A 15661-nucleotide genomic window follows, 5' to 3' on the forward strand; every position below is an offset into this window, starting at 1 on the left:
GTGTTGAGTTACTTCTACATGAACATCTGCCTAATTTTAAGTGATTTGAAGGTTTGTGTCATACTTTGAATTCAAACGATGGCTCACTTTGTCTCAGATGTGATAAACGCTCTCTCTGTGTGCTTCTTTTCAATGCAGCTAACTTCTTCCTGTCACTTTTTCCTCTGTGTGCTGTCTTTTCTTCTCTTATGTGCTGTGTGAACTTTAGGGTAGAGACATGGCGCTTTACAAAACTGTAGAATTAATATCATCTTGGCTGCAGCAGGTGAGGGTGAAATTATTTCCCTTCAGCTCTTTCAGACCTAAGCTGTTAAAACAGGCCTTTTCTCACTTTAATTTATTGGTGCTTGTTCCGTACCTCCCTTTCTTTTCTTTTAAATATGTGTACTCTGATATTTAAACAGTTTTTTTTTTTTTTGTGAGATTGTTGTAATTACCTTTGGAATAAATAAAAAAAAACATGTTGTCGCAGTCCAACAAAAACCTTGGAATTCTCAGCTCTGAAAGAAGCTTTTAACCTGTAGTTTTTATTAACTCAGACTGCGTCACCATATGTTCAGAGACCTGCAGTATTTTTTTATGTCTCTGAGATTCAACATTCAACAAGTTTTTGACACACAAACTGTACAGAAGTGTGGAGGAGAACCAACCAAAGTGTAATGCATGTTGAGGTAATGCTTCCGGTCCTGCGTAGTCAAACATCAGAAGCTGTTAGAAGAATATTATTAAGGGTAAAAAGTTTTTATCTGTCTTATTTTTCTTTTTAACTTAACAAATAAAGAAAATCGTTGATCACACTCTGAGTGTCAGACATTAGAAACCACCTGTCTGTTTTGTATACCGTAGAGATACTCGGCAGTGTCTCTGCGCAGCATCACCACTGAGGTGTTGAAGGTGCTGAACGCCACCGAGGAGCTGCTGCAAGGAGTGGAGGGAGGAGAGGGCACGCAGCTCTCCACCATCTCCCTTCCCTCCAGCATGAACCCCAAAAAACTGGACCAACAGTTCTGCAGACTGGAGGAAAATGTGAGTTCAATTTACGGTTTACATTTACTGTAGACACACTAAACTCAATGTGCAGTAGCATAGTGCCCCTCTGTTCTTTTACCTATTCAACCTTACACAATCCAGTAGTGCCAGTAGCACCGTCTTCTCACAGCAAGAAGGTTCCTGGTTTGAATCCAGGCCTGCAGCCTTTCTGTGGAGCCGCTGCATGTTCTCCCCATGTATGCATGGGTTATCTCCAGGTATTCCAGCTTTTTCCCACCGTCCAAAAACATGCATGTTAGGTGACCACTGGGATAGGCTCCAGCCACCCCGTGACCCAACTGACGGATTAAGCGGGTATAGAAAATGGATGGGTGGATGGATTTCAATTTTCGAGCACGAGTTGGCAGTTGAGTGTCTGGTTAATTAATAAAACTGGCATATTTTGTGAGATATGCCGGATAAGTGCTCATACACAAATGTTGGCCTCTCGGCCTCCAATGAGATTAATTCAGTCTCAGAATACACCAGCTGTTTGTCTACAGCCTAATGTTCACTTCTTAGAATTTTGTATTAAAAATAATATTTGGTAAGCATTAAAATATTATCATTTCCATATTCATATGTTAATTTGGGTGAGTTTACTTTCCAAACAAAAACATAGAAGTCATTTTTAGATTACAAACATTAACATGTTATAAGTAATGGTTAGAAACAACTTCATATGGCATTACTGAATTAATTCAAAACCAAATCTGACTTTTTCTTCAGGTGTATGTGGCAGCTGGCTCCGTGTACAGTCTGGAGGCGGAGCTTAGCGACCTGGAGGAGTGTGCCAGGGGAATCAGCAGCTCCACGTCTGATATGGAGCTGTCCTTCCTGGAGGAGCAGGTGGCAGCAGCAGCTGCCAAAGTTCATCAGTCTGACCTACAGGTGAGCTGGAGCTGGACAGGCAACAAAATGGATGGATGGCCAAATGTGGTGTTAACATGAATTCTGCTAATTATAGTAGGATCTCAATATTGAGTCGTGCTCTTAGTCCATAAAGATAAAAGAAGTTTTAAGACAAACTATGAACTGATCTGGAGTTTGTGTAAATACAGATTAGAATATAAACCAAATAAAACTCACACCTAAAAGTGCTGTTTTCTTTGCGTCTCGTTTGTTCAAAGTCATATTTACATGTTTCTGTTCCTGCTGTAGATCTGCGACATCTCCGCCAGAATTGCTGCTTTGAAGAGTGCGGGCCTCAATGTGGACCCTCAGTCCCGCTTCACTAAGGCCAGAACTACCCCAGATATGGTATGATTCCTGAACACATTAATGCAAAGCAACTACGAGGTGCTGAACTCTGAAGTTTTTTTCACATGCATCTTCTTGCAGTCTGTGACACTGGACTCCTCAAGACAGCAAAGAAGAAGATTACCCGCACCACCTGTTAAAGGTAGCAGTCTGTCTTCTAATTCTAACCCACTTAACACACTATATTGAATGTAGTCTGAGAAGAAATAAACCAATATAAACTCTGAGCTGCTGTACACTACCAGGAAACAATGGCGGTCATTCAAACTCTGACTTTAGCGTTCGAAGAGGATGTTTTTTGAGTATTTTATCAGCCAAATTTAACACTTTAATTTTACTGGCTGTGGTTGGGACAGTTTTCAATGCATTGTGGGTTACTGATGTCTATCTACAAAGTTACAGCTGAATGAAACTGCCAGACAAGGATTCACACAAAAAATCAGTCAGTTTCAAACTTGAATTAGTGTTGTATTTTAAATCGTCCAGGGCCATGTAAATACAAGTAACTTAATTACTGTTATTGGATGTAAGTGGTTCTTCACAAAACATTTAAAAAATGAATAATTCTATTTCAGTTATTTGTCTTGTAATAGGAGAAGCAGCATGATGGCTCAGTTCCGTCAAACATCCATGATGTTACACTTAATGCTGCTTGAAAGGTTTTGCACAGATGTTCCACAAGAACACCAACTGTGCCTACCCCGGATAACTTAATTTAACATGAAAGAATATGTGTTTAAGAGGACAGTCAGCATGGTTACATTTAACTGGACCAAGATCTTTGTCCCAGGATATAGCACGGGAGGGGATTTTAGTGATTAACCCAAGACTGTTGCAATGCTGTAAGTTCAAGATATTCTGTTGCTTTAAGCTTTCATCTGTGAGAGATCGCTGTACATGTAAGTATAATCAAATTTACTCCACAGATGTCTTTTAAGTTACATGAATGGTGATTTTGTCCGATGTTGCTGCAGTTATAAATTCAGGATTTTATTAGAGTAGAGCAACAGTCTGGAAATGCCTTCAGCGTCCCGAGAGTTTTTCAGCCACAGTTTCTGTTCAGCTGTCTGACAAAAGGAACATAAAAATATGTGAATGTGATTAATATACAATTAAGAGTTAGTGTTTTTACAAAAAGATGGAACTTTGGAGCATGTGCAGAGGGCATGGGCCCATTTGAATCTAGTTGAGCATACACATGTATTAGTGATCCCTGGCTGTATTATCAGGGTGTGTTTGTCCAGTTTTGAAAAGTTTGATTTTTACGATTTCGGTCAGACTTGATGTTTACATCCATCTTAAAAGCTCGGTTTTGGCCTAAGACAATAATTTGCTTTTTTTAATCCTCGAGTCATGTAAATGTTGATCCACCCGTCCTTTGAATGAACCAGAGTAGAGCGAGAACCGCTCCAGGGGACAGATGCATCAAACTGTAGTTCTATAAATAAAACTGTTGATGCTCAAAATGCCGAACGTACACATTATCTTCACTGGATTTATAGATCTGTTTGTAGGAGCTGTGTGTGGGAGTGTGACAAGACTGACATGATGAAAGCAACAGCAAAAGAGAAGCCCACTTTGACTGTAATGGAATTAAACCGTCAGTGAAGTAGAGAAAAGAAATCTGTTTTAATTGGCAGTTTCAATTCTGGAAACACAAATAGAGCAAATACTGCTAAATGGGGGGAAAACCCCTCTCAGTAACAATAGAAATAACTATTCAGAGCAAAGGACCCTGCAGAGGTAAATAAGAAATGGTCGGATTTCAAAGTGAATACCAAAAAACAACAACAAAATAAAATGAAGACCAAGCAGGTCTTCCAATGATGCACACAACTGCTGTGCAAGGTAGCACTTACTTATACCAGTCATAGTTAATATATTATGAAAACTAATAAACAAAATCTGGGGAGACAAAAATATCATTTTCATACTTTAGAGCAAGCTCCATGAAGTAGATTGACAAATTCTGTCACCTTAGGTTAGTTACCATTATACATGCAACATATCAGATTTGTCACATTCTCACTGCACATTTCTCAGTTTGTGGATAGGAAAAAAAAAAGGCCTACATTTGTGTGTACAAATCGATTACACATCTGGCCGCAGATGTCCACGATTATAATGTTTTATGTGAAAAAAAAAGAAATCCTTTTCATTTTAAAATATGTATTCTTCTGGTTGAGATCGGCCAAAATGATGGTCATGGAAAGAGTACCCATCACGTTTCTGGTGACAAGTTAATGCATGTTTTTTTCTTTTTTTGTTTCATTCCTAGAAGACAAGGAAACGTAAAACCGATGGGCTTTACAGCAGTGCCTTGACCCCAACTCCCTGCAGCCCACAGGCCAGTCTTAAAGGATCTTTTCAGACACCATTTGCCTTAATCCAACTTTAAACATGCCTAAAGCAATATGGAACAGGAGCACTATGTTTAGTGTTGTATCCAGTAGTGAAGGAAACTGCTGATTCTTGTGTTGTCCACTGAGAAGTACACTGTAGATAAAACCTCTTTGTTTTCAGATTGTTGGAAAAATGTTTAGGGAAATGTATCAAATCTGATTCATCTGATAAATAGAGAAGCACAAAAACTTTTATCTCACTACATACAAGACAATCAACATACTGCATCATGCAGCAAGTGTACAAAAAAAATATATCCTGGTTTTAATCTGAATGCATTTTATAGATTTAGTTTTTTACACAGTTGTCCATTTCAGTTGCTTAAATAAAAGACGCAAATTGAACAGCTCTAGGAGCAGCTGTCAGATAAAACCTGCAACACACACTGTATGCCCCAGATATCAAATATAAAACCAATTAGCCATAACTTTGTGACCTACGGCTTAATGGGACCATTTCATGCCTCCAAAAACAGTTATCACCAGTCACGCCGTGGAACGTCTGAGTGTGTCTTGGACTGTCTGTTACCATGCTGTTAGAGCAATAAATCATTTGGACCTTGTGATGTGGGGTCTTTGTGGATTGAACTTGCTTCCCACAGCCACCCTCAGATTGGTATTTGGGAAGTTTGGATGCCGGGGAAACACTTCAGACTGTCTGAGCCCCTCCTAATCAGTGTCTGCTGGAACCACTGATGGAGAATGCTGTTATCTCATAAGCATCTGGCAAGTGTCAAAGTAAAATCCAAGAAAAATGCCTACATTCGAGTTTTACCAGCAGAACATTGCATTGCAACAACATGAGCAGTGTTACTCACGTCACCTGCCAGTGGTTTTAATGTTGTGGCTGACTGGTGTACAGGTTACACAGATGAGCAAATATAACATGTTAGAAAAATGATATGAAACCGTACTGTGTTTAAAATGATTGGAAAATAAAACATTTCCATGCTGGTGTATGTTGTTGTGTAATATTTTGTACAGAAATGGGATCAGTAAATGCTTGAAGCCTTTTAATCTCATAAAACACACCTGTGGCAGTGTGGAAACGTTATGCTCTGAGATAAACAGGGCTGAAAACACTGCACACCCTGTTGCCCGTCAGATGGAGGTGGGTGTGATGGTGAGGAATGTAGTCTGTGTTTTTGAGATGAGGAAATGACACCAGAATATGACATTCCTCTTTGTGAAGAAGGTGTGGGAGGGACAGCCCTGGAAAATAAAGCACGTCTTTGAGAGAAATGGTTTGAAAATATTCAGCAGCGTCTCTTTGACCCTGCAGTAAACACAATGAATGACCTGAGCAGAATACTTTTTTCCCCTTTATGCAAACATTAAGCCAAACAGGTGCACAGAATAACCTGGAACAATTTCCTCAGAGGTTTAATGTTTTTGTGTCGCTTATTCTGTTCTTAAAGTGAACTTGTGCATCAGCTAAATAAAAAACAGAGCTCACAGAGGACCAGCTCTGCCCCAAAGCCTCTTGGGACATGTAGTTTTGGTCAGGAGCTCTCTGGGAGAAGGAAGCGCTCCCTCTGATCAGGAACTATGAATCCTTCTTTCTGTTCACTCTCTCTTCTGTCCCGCATGACAAATGACTGTTTTAGGTCGATGATGACTGTGCCGTCTCTGTCCTGACCAGGAGTCTCCACCTCAGCGTAGGAAGGTCGACCGGAGCCCCGTCTGAACTTTAGGATTGGCCAATGAGTCGGACGTCGCTGTGGGAGGTTAAGAGAGATTATCAAAATACAAGTTGGAAGGGTAAGGTAAAATTAAATATGATTTTGAGACAAGTTTCTCTCTTTCTGAGTTGCATTAAGGGGAGCAACACCGTGTATAACAGCATGCTGCTTAAAATGTGGAAACTTTTAAGGTCATAGATCTGTTTATTATCTACTCATTTAAAGGTCCCGTGGAGCCACAACGTAAAGCCATGTTTTCTGGCTTGATTCTTTCGGTGCAGTTTATCGTGAAGAACTTTTCGGGCTTTAGATACGCTCACCTCCATGAAGAAGAGACTGGCACTTGATGTGGGGTGACTGTACATATAGATGGACACGAGGATGGTCGCTACCATAACTACCATCACCATAACGATGCCCACCAGGAGACCAATCTGCAGCCCTTCATTACGGTCCCCCTTGCTCTCCCCATCTCCTGCTATACAAAGATCAGAGTGAAATTACTATTGAATCGATCCTAATTATCATAATAAGCATCGCTGTTGCCATATAAAAACGTTACACACATTGGCTTTTGCTAGTTCCTGGGGCAAATGTGGACATTTTGACCAAAATTCAAAAGAAAATATCATGAACCAGAGCAAAGTTAGGAAAAAGTTAGAGAAAAATGCAAAGTTAGTGACTGGATAACTTACGTGCTTCATTGATGTGGAAAGCAATTGCTGTATCATCTGAGAAACAAAAACAATCAAGAAGTCACATGTTGCACATTTTTCATTTATGTAACCATACCAAATTTCTACTTTTGAGTAGTTATTAGTCATCCTACTGATTTACTTTGATTTCATTGAATTCACAACACTTGTATCACAATTGTTAAAACATCCATAAAAATCAAAGAGAAAATATAATAACAAGACATCTGTTTCAAAGAGGCTTTGTAATCCCTTTAGCTTACAAACAGAAGCTATTACAGCCCCAAAACAGCCCCTGATCCCCTCCCATGACCGGAGTGATGCACATACGTCAGGCCGTCCTTTAGCAGTTGAGGATACTATGCAGTATTTAACATGGCGCTGTATATGATCAGCTATGAGCTCACAGAGCTCTGGGAAATAGCTGACCACTTGACACTCGTACAGTCAGACCCTACAGAACACATTGTGCATGGCTACTGTGCCACAGCAACAAACATTTCTTCATGACGTAATGATACATGCCCTGCCCAGAGCTGTGATCTGGTTTGAAATGTGATTTAACATAAAGTAAGATTATATATCAGCAAAGCTATCGAACAAAAGCATTCTATAAACTATATTAAAACCATCAATTGGTTGGTCTACATTTTATTACAGTTTTATTAATCAACAAAATACATTTATTGGTTTACCATCTGCAGATTTGCTGGTTGGTTGAAGTGCACTTGATTTGTTTCTCTTGCTGCTGCTGCTGCTGTCTGATGAGGGGTTGGTGACAGTGGATGTCTTGCTGATGGGTGTAGAGGTCACACCTGAGGTCATCCGGTTCTTTGAAGTGGCTGTAACAGGAGTGGTTGTGTGGGTCAGGTAGTGTGAGGTGCCATTTGCGACGTCTGTCTTCTGTAGACATCGGGGACCCTGCCTCTGGGAAACAAAAGGAAGGGAAAAAATCAGTTAACACTTTTGTTTGCACAGACATATGTGGTGCAATGGTTTGTCTCTGTTTAACTTTCTGTAGTTAAATTAAAGGCAAAAATAAAGAGAACCTCCTCCGGGCAGCCAAGGTCAACCCAGTCTTGCCGGTTACGATCGAATCCACTGGAGCATCTAAGAAAGGAAGTAACGGTTATCATTGTTACATTGCTGAAAAAAAAAAAAGAACTCAGCCTACTTTATTTTACATGCTGAGGTCTATTACTGACAAATATTCTTCCGTGAAAGACTGTCTGTCACAGGTGTCTGCTAAAATGTTCAAAAACCATGGTTTATGTGGTCCAGCAGATCACAAAGTTGGTGATGTGAGCCTCACCACAAGCAAAAACTGTCTTTAGGAAAGACATCGAGCCTGTACTTGCTCCTGATGACACTGTGAGTGTATGAATAAGAAACATTTACAAAGTCCTATTGATGTAAAATGGTAGAAAAGTGCTATATATAGTCATGTGAAATAGAAGGCACAGACTATTTCAATTTTTCTTCAAGTTTTTAGTATCAGGACATAATAGTTCTCACCAAAACTTAAAATGAAGTAAAATACAACTTCAGATGAACAACACAATACATATTAAACAATGGCGTTAATCATTAATGAATTAATTAAATAAATGTGAATGTTTTCCACTTGTGAATAATCTTTCTCTGTAGAACGATGGACTCTAATTCTTTTAAATGGACTTATAACCCTTCCCACATTGATGAAGCAACAATTTCTTCTCTGTGATCATTACTGATGTCTTTCCTCCTTGTCATTGTGTTACACAACCTTAATGCCAGAAAACTGCCAAAGTTTCTGCTTTTATAGAGGTGCTCACACTTGCTGATAATCAGTAAATCAAATGTATTTGATTAACAGCACCTGGCTGCAACTTACTATCTTAAAAACTATGGAAGCAGAAAAGTGTCTTCTGATATTTACACACTGCTTCTGCATTTTGGTAAAATTTCTGTTAAATGAAACTGTGTTACATGTCATGTGTCGTTTATCTGAGGTTGTTTATTGTAACTGTAATACTTAGTAAGGACCACATGATTTTTAAATAATTGTCCTGATATGTAAAACCTAAAAAGTGAAAGAGGGTGTTATTGCTTTTTCCAAATTTTACCATTTATCAGTTGATAAAATGAATCATTTTCTCATTGAAATTGCAGAATATAAAACTCAAGGCAGCACTGTTTAGCTGAATTGTTTTTTGAAAGTGTGGGAATAAAAATCATGAGCATCAAAACAAGGAATTATGCTCTTAAATCGAGAGACTAAAATGGCGCTGTTTCTTTTTAAATCAAACTAAAAACATGGTGAATTATTTTAAAATTTCATCTGTCAGCAAACAAATGGCCACGTGTGTGTGTGTGAATCTAGAATCCAGATGAAGATTAAGATACCTCAAAAAATTCCGATATAGCAAAATATAATTTGTGGAATGTTCACAGCCTCCCTCTGAAATACTCTTTAAGTGCTTTTCCAGTTTACCTTTGTAGCCGACTGCACCAGCTGCAGTTGAAGCCAATCTGAGAAGTTACACATGGGCCACAGCTGGAGAACTGCAGACACGCTAAGAATAAAGAAAACAGGGAAGAGTTGGGAGGAAGAGAAGAGTTGTTCCTCTGTAAAGAAAGCTGAAAAGCATTTTTTACTTTTTAGAAATTTAACAGATATAACTTACTGGGTAGAGGAAGCATCTCGATTGCTGTAGAACTGGAGACTTTTGATTTAAGGATGTCCACTTTATGATACTCATAGATGGTTCTTCGACGAACATCTAAAGCATTCCGGAAAAGGAATTACGTTAAAAAGTAGTGAACTTCTGGAGGATTTAATATTTTTTTCAGTCTCTTACTGGGAATCTGCTCTATCTTATGAAGCACCACAAAAGCATCTGACAAGCCCACTTTGACGGGATGATTCTGAGAGCTGATGTCACCTATGTTGACAGGAATCTGATGAAAGAAGAACTGCATGAATGCAATTATTTAACGCTATGAGAAAAAACTGAAAAAAAAAGAAGAAACGTCACCTCTTTGTAGGCAAAGACAATTCGTCCGTCACTGTGCAAAACGGCCTGAAAGGTGAAAGGTCCCAGGCTGGTGTTGTCCTGGAGATGGACGTGGTTCCATTGAACCACCAGTGCAGTTCCTGATGGACAGACACAAACTCAGAATAAAGTCACATAAACAGCACACACTGATCACAATGATGTGGACATATCCTACAGTCACCTACCGTTATCAAAGTATAACACAGTGGAGTTTTCGGACAGGCTTGGGTCAAAATTGGCCATCAGTGGAGCGATGTACTGAGTGGCTGTGAGCATCCGGTGGATTATATCACCGGTGTAAATGAAACCTAGAAGTGGGAGACATACAGATGTTACTATCTTAGTCTTAAACATTTGACCACAAATGACAATTTTTGCAAGATTCCGGTGGTAATATTACACAACAAAAATAAAGAAGTGATGTAGCTCTTTTTTAAATCAGCAACCAGTAAAAATAATCATTGTACTCTTTGATTTATGTGGCTTTATAGTTTCAATCATTTCTCCGTGACACAATGTCCTCAGCTTGAAGCCAGATATTGTAACCACTTTTTTTTTGGCCCATCTTACAGACATTTGCCACCAACATCTGTTTATCTTTATTATCATGCCTCTGCATCCCTTCTGCTGTTTCCTTCCCTTCATTATCAACCACTGAACAGCAAGTGCACTAAAACGAGGTGCTTAACCTTTTTCATCCTGTGTTATTTTGTTAAAAAGTCAAAAACTGCTGACATCACTTTAAGATATATCTAGCAAATGACTCCCTCTGATTCGGAACATCTTTTCCATGTCAACATCTCAGAACCTATATACTCATAAGACTGAGCTCACATCTGGGACAGAAAAACACTCACATTAAATACTCACCTCCAGTTGCAACTGTGATTTCTTTCAGTACATGACCATAGAAAGGAAAGTCAAAGGAAAGATTCACTCTCTGGAAACACAGAGAGATCAACTGTAACACCGGTTGTGGTGGTTGTGGTTGAAAACAAGAAATACTGATAATTTTCACAGTCAGAATGGAAACATTTTGCTGGAATGTGCAGCAGTTCCCTTTGTGCAGAGACCAAAGATGTAACTATAAGAGCATGTCCATTTTAATGTCAAATTCATATGTGACATCATTCGCTGGCATTTCGGCCAATGCTATCTTGTTTTTTTGTTTGTTTTTTTTATCTGGACATTAAAGAGATGAATGAACCTGATGGAAGATCAGTGGACAACATGCTCGCACTTACAGTTCTGATCAGTCAGTACTCACTCTACACCATACCCTGTATTAATGTCTGTTTTACAGTTAATGGGAATGTAATTCACAATAAAGACTTAACATTAGCAATTGAGACCACAAGCTAAATTGGAAAATGTTCCCTGGGGAAAATAAAGCGATAGGTAGGGTCATTTCATCAAAGACTTTTACACAATAAGCCTTCCATCCAGAATTGTCGCCCCCTGCTGGTAAGATGCTGACAAGAATTCATCTTTAAAAAACTCAGAACCTACATCTTTTATATGCCATCTATGACCTTACCAAAAGTTATTAAATATTCATAAACCACCGGTAGTCCCACTAATTTTACACAGAGTAGTACTTATTTTACACATACCTCTGCTTGTCTGTGTGTGCTGGACAGGAAGCTGAGGACTTTCCACTGTTCACTGATGTTCACCCACAGCTCTTTACCAGCTGCGTCTCCAGGACCGTAGATTTTAGATGTGTAATAAACATGATCAATGTCCTACAACATCATACATTAATCAACACATTCTTTTCTGTGTTTTATCTTGTTTGTCACATGTACATCGTCCACAGTAAAGGCAAAAATAGGTATTTTCATTCCTTATAAAAGTACATCTGTAATATAATGTCAAGTTTTACTTAACAAACAGAAAACAAAAAAAAAATGGACTGCTTCTGAAGATGGTTGTTTATAAAGAAGCCCATCAATTACTTAAATTAAACTTTCACTTTTGGCTTTAAATCCTAACTAGTGAATAGTCTTACAACAATCTGTGAAGAATTATTGTGTCCCTCCTCCATCAGCAGGTCTGGATCAGACCCCTCTGGCTGTTGCTGGTCTCTGTAGTGGCCCCTCTTATATGTGGCCCAGTCAGCCGACCCCCAACTCTGCTCTCTGGTCTGATTGTGCTCTGTTACCGTGAATTGAAGCAAAATGCAAAAAAACCCAAAAACAATCCAAATACCAAATGTTAGTTGATGCTGACAGCATTTTGCCACCAACTTAACCTCCAAAAAGACAATAACTTTTTAAATGTTTTACAAAGGTTTCATATCATTACGGTTATTTTCTAGCTGTTGATTTGTGGGGAGTTACATTTTTAAACATCTCCAGTATTTTATGTGTAATCCTCTTTATGCAAGAATCTGTTGAAAGTGTTTCAGAGAGCAGAAGCATTTCGCTCCGTTAGCTTCACCTCATACCGACAAAGCTATTGATGCGTGTGACTGGATTGAGTTTGAATAAACTACAGCAACTTCAAAGATACTTTAAACTGAGACAGATACACCAATGTGCTTGTTACATAGCAAAGTGGACGTGATGAAAAAATGAGACATCAGTGAACCCACTGCAGCCTCATCCTCATGCAACAGGATGTAAACAATTCCTCTGCGGGTGCCACCATGTGGCAAACATATGTGGTCACTCCTCCCTACCACTGACAACGGAGCGTCCTGTTCATCCTCTTCACAGTGGACAGTGAAAGCATGCTTCACATTCTTCACACCAGCAGCTCCAAGACCCGGCCTGTGAGACCAGGCAACAGTGGGTGTTGTGTCATTTATCTGTCACACGGGGGTCCACCCTGGCTGCAAAGGTCTCAGAATCACCTGCCTGCAACTAGCATGGCTTATGCCACCTGCTCTGTGGTCCCAATAGTGTTGATTTGGAGGAAGTAGAGCCTTTTTACTGGTAACGGTGACGCTCCAGTTGAAATGCCTTCTTTGCAAGTCAGATTTGTTACTAAACGGCTTCTGCAGCGTTATTCTGTTCCCTCATCGCTGTAAATAAACCAAATACTGGAACCAAATCAAAGCAGTGTGCTGTTCTGACACAAAGCAGCAGCAACCTCAGAATAAAAACCTCCACCTGGTGGCTGGATGCATAGAAAGAAATACTCATGCAACTTCCCGCTTACATGCAGCTGATTAGATTTAGTGACACATTTTCCACTAAGTGAAACTTAGAAATAAATTCCCCTCTGAAATGTTTCATCTTTCACCGGGTCTCAAATGAAGTACGTAGAAATGTTGCACACACCTACTGAGGCATATTCAACTCAAATCGCCAATAGTGATTTCACGTATGGATATTTGTACCTAAAACGCTAGGATTCAGATTAAGGTGAAACTTTATACTAAGCGGTTACAAAACAGAATAATTAAAGTTATTAATGCTAGCATTGAAGAAAAAAACTGCATTGCCTGTTGGATAGTTCATGTCCTGGTCCTTATATTATGTAGTTTGTGGTAATACAAATACAATAAAAACATTTTGACCTGATGACATTTTAATTAAAAAGGAATAGTACAAACTGACTGAATTTTGTGACTTACCTTTGGCGGATTTAAAATCCATGAAAACTGTTTGTAACTGGAGAGCAAAGACCAGACCTATTATGGCATATACCGTTTTAATCGTCGTCATCCTTCCCTTGATTTAAGCCCCAGAGCGCAAACAAAATCATGAGCAGGCGCAAAATAAGAGTTTGCACAATAAACCGGGATTTCTTCCACGTCTCACGCAGCAAATCGAAACTTTAGCAATGAAACGCGGGTAAAACAAAGCCAGTAAGTCCAGCAAATGATTGAGAGGTTTTTCATTAAGTTCAAGTCCATTTGGAACTTCCAGGTTGTCCGCAAATGTTATGTGCGCGAGTTGTGATCCAGCAGTGACGTCGCTGTTAATGAGAGCGTGTACCCGTGGAAACGTGGCATTCAGGTACTGTAGTTATTATCGTGACACACGTTCCACTGCTAAATGTTCTCTAAATTTCACGAAAATTCAAATTTCGTGACAAAAAGGAGTGGAGAAATATTAGTGTGGTTAATGAAGAAGAATGGAACATTAGGCAGAACATTATTGATGATGAATTGATACCTTTTCATACACCTGAGGCAGTTTGTTATACGAAAGAAGCAAGTCATTTATATTAAAATATGAATCTATCTCAGATATACTGCTCGTGTTGCTCGAATCAAAGGCTCTTCACCTTTTTTTTGACGATCTGTGTCAACCTACATTTCGAAGTAAAAATATAGCATTCATTGAACTAAAATTTTGAATTTTTTTTAGTAATCTTAATTTTTCAAATTAATAACTGCAAAACAACGCATTATGAATGAATAACCGACCAGAATTTAAGGGGTAATTCAAAACATACAAACAACGTATAAAGAAATCGTTTTGCAATGAGTAAAAATCTGAATGGGAGGATAAGTTTAAAATGACCGGCAGTAAGTGAATGTTGCACAAGTTGGAGCCTTAATGCCACATTTCCCCAGTAGATGGCGGTAGAGTGTGAATAAAACACAAAAAGACCTGACAAACAACGTACCGTAGTCCTCATTTTTTAACCCAACAATCCCTGAGTTTGTGTCGACTTAACTGAAAACGCACTGAAAAGCTCGGTGTGTGTCCAGAGTTCTGCAGCAGACCCAATTCTTTAATAACATGTGAAAATTAAAGTGACTCATAACATTTAAACAGATTGGATAAACAGACAAAGGTCTTATGTGTTGAAAATATATCTGGAATGAACATTAAAAAAAAAAAAAAATCAATGTAACCCAATTTAACATCTTTGAATATGTATTTTCACAAATTTGGATTCTATTTCCAAGCATTTTGTTGTCAATGGACTATTTTTATGGTTTATTCAGATGATTAGTCTGAACTTTTAACTGCGACTAGAAGTAGATTGCGTGTTCTTCTATTAGAAAGGTAAAGTGTGCGACCGTTTGGATCTTGACCAAAGAAAAACACTGCCTATACTCAATATTCTTCAGAATATTTTGTCCAAAGACTTAACGTGACGAATAACATGACATTGAGCCATTTATCCAGTAGTCTGGTTTTAATGTATGACTGCAATACCCACAGATGAGGCTTCTAACAGAGGATACAATGAGTGGGGGAAAACGGTTTTCATTATGACATAACAAAAGGACACTTCAGGTCTAAAATGAGGTAAAAGACCTGAAAGTAGTTTAAGGAACAAAGGAGTCAAAATCTGGTCTTAAGAGAAAAATATGGCAACACAAAAGATAGTGAAAAATTTAATCACAAGCCATGACCGTTTCCATACAAATTTCTATTCATTGCCTTGTTGTTTTAGGGTGTGATCTAAATGCGTCTACTGCAGGGAAAACAGGTTCTTCACTAAAGGTGTTATGTGTGCATTTCAATAACCACTACCACACTACTTTAAAGACACTGGAATTAACACTTGTGAACATGTGATAGGTTCGCTGAGAAAACAGATTAGTGCTGTTGGTTCCGTCTTTCTAACGTTCCTTGTGTTTTGCT

At 38.8% G+C, this 15661-nt stretch overlaps 2 protein-coding genes across 5 annotated transcripts in view; one reads left to right on the forward strand and one right to left on the reverse strand.

Moving 5' to 3' along the window:
- Positions 1-6340, forward strand: part of myripa (myosin VIIA and Rab interacting protein a) — a 25470-nt gene extending 19130 nt beyond the window's left edge. The window contains exons 12-17 of one of the 4 annotated variants that reach the window (XM_072364542.1): positions 209-265; positions 847-1026; positions 1759-1920; positions 2191-2289; positions 2371-2431; positions 6299-6340. In XM_072364542.1, coding sequence (XP_072220643.1) covers positions 209-265; positions 847-1026; positions 1759-1920; positions 2191-2289; positions 2371-2431; positions 6299-6306 — 567 coding nt within the window. In that variant the 3' untranslated portion in view covers positions 6307-6340. Of the gene's footprint in view, positions 1-208; positions 266-846; positions 1027-1758; positions 1921-2190; positions 2290-2370; positions 2432-4567; positions 5647-6298 lie in introns of those variants that run through there. The other 3 variants (XM_072364540.1, XM_072364541.1, XM_072364543.1) reach the window with 3 other exon arrangements.
- plxdc2a (plexin domain containing 2a) lies at positions 6194-15093 on the reverse strand. Its single transcript, XM_072364544.1, has 14 exons — positions 13690-15093; positions 12118-12263; positions 11720-11851; positions 10977-11046; positions 10292-10414; positions 10086-10204; positions 9909-10008; positions 9735-9830; positions 9542-9623; positions 8118-8178; positions 7764-7995; positions 7069-7104; positions 6694-6851; positions 6194-6409 (listed from the first exon to the last, which is right to left on the reverse strand). Exons 1-14 carry the CDS (start codon positions 13778-13780, stop codon positions 6194-6196), a joined length of 1662 nt encoding a protein of 553 aa, XP_072220645.1. The 5' UTR covers positions 13781-15093.
- Between the last annotated feature and the right edge of the window lie 568 nt (positions 15094-15661).

Source organism: Leuresthes tenuis, unplaced genomic scaffold (assembly GCF_036924035.1).
Source record: "Leuresthes tenuis unplaced genomic scaffold, fLeuTen1.0.hap1 SCAF_14, whole genome shotgun sequence".
Lineage (NCBI taxonomy): Eukaryota > Metazoa > Chordata > Actinopteri > Atheriniformes > Atherinopsidae > Leuresthes > Leuresthes tenuis.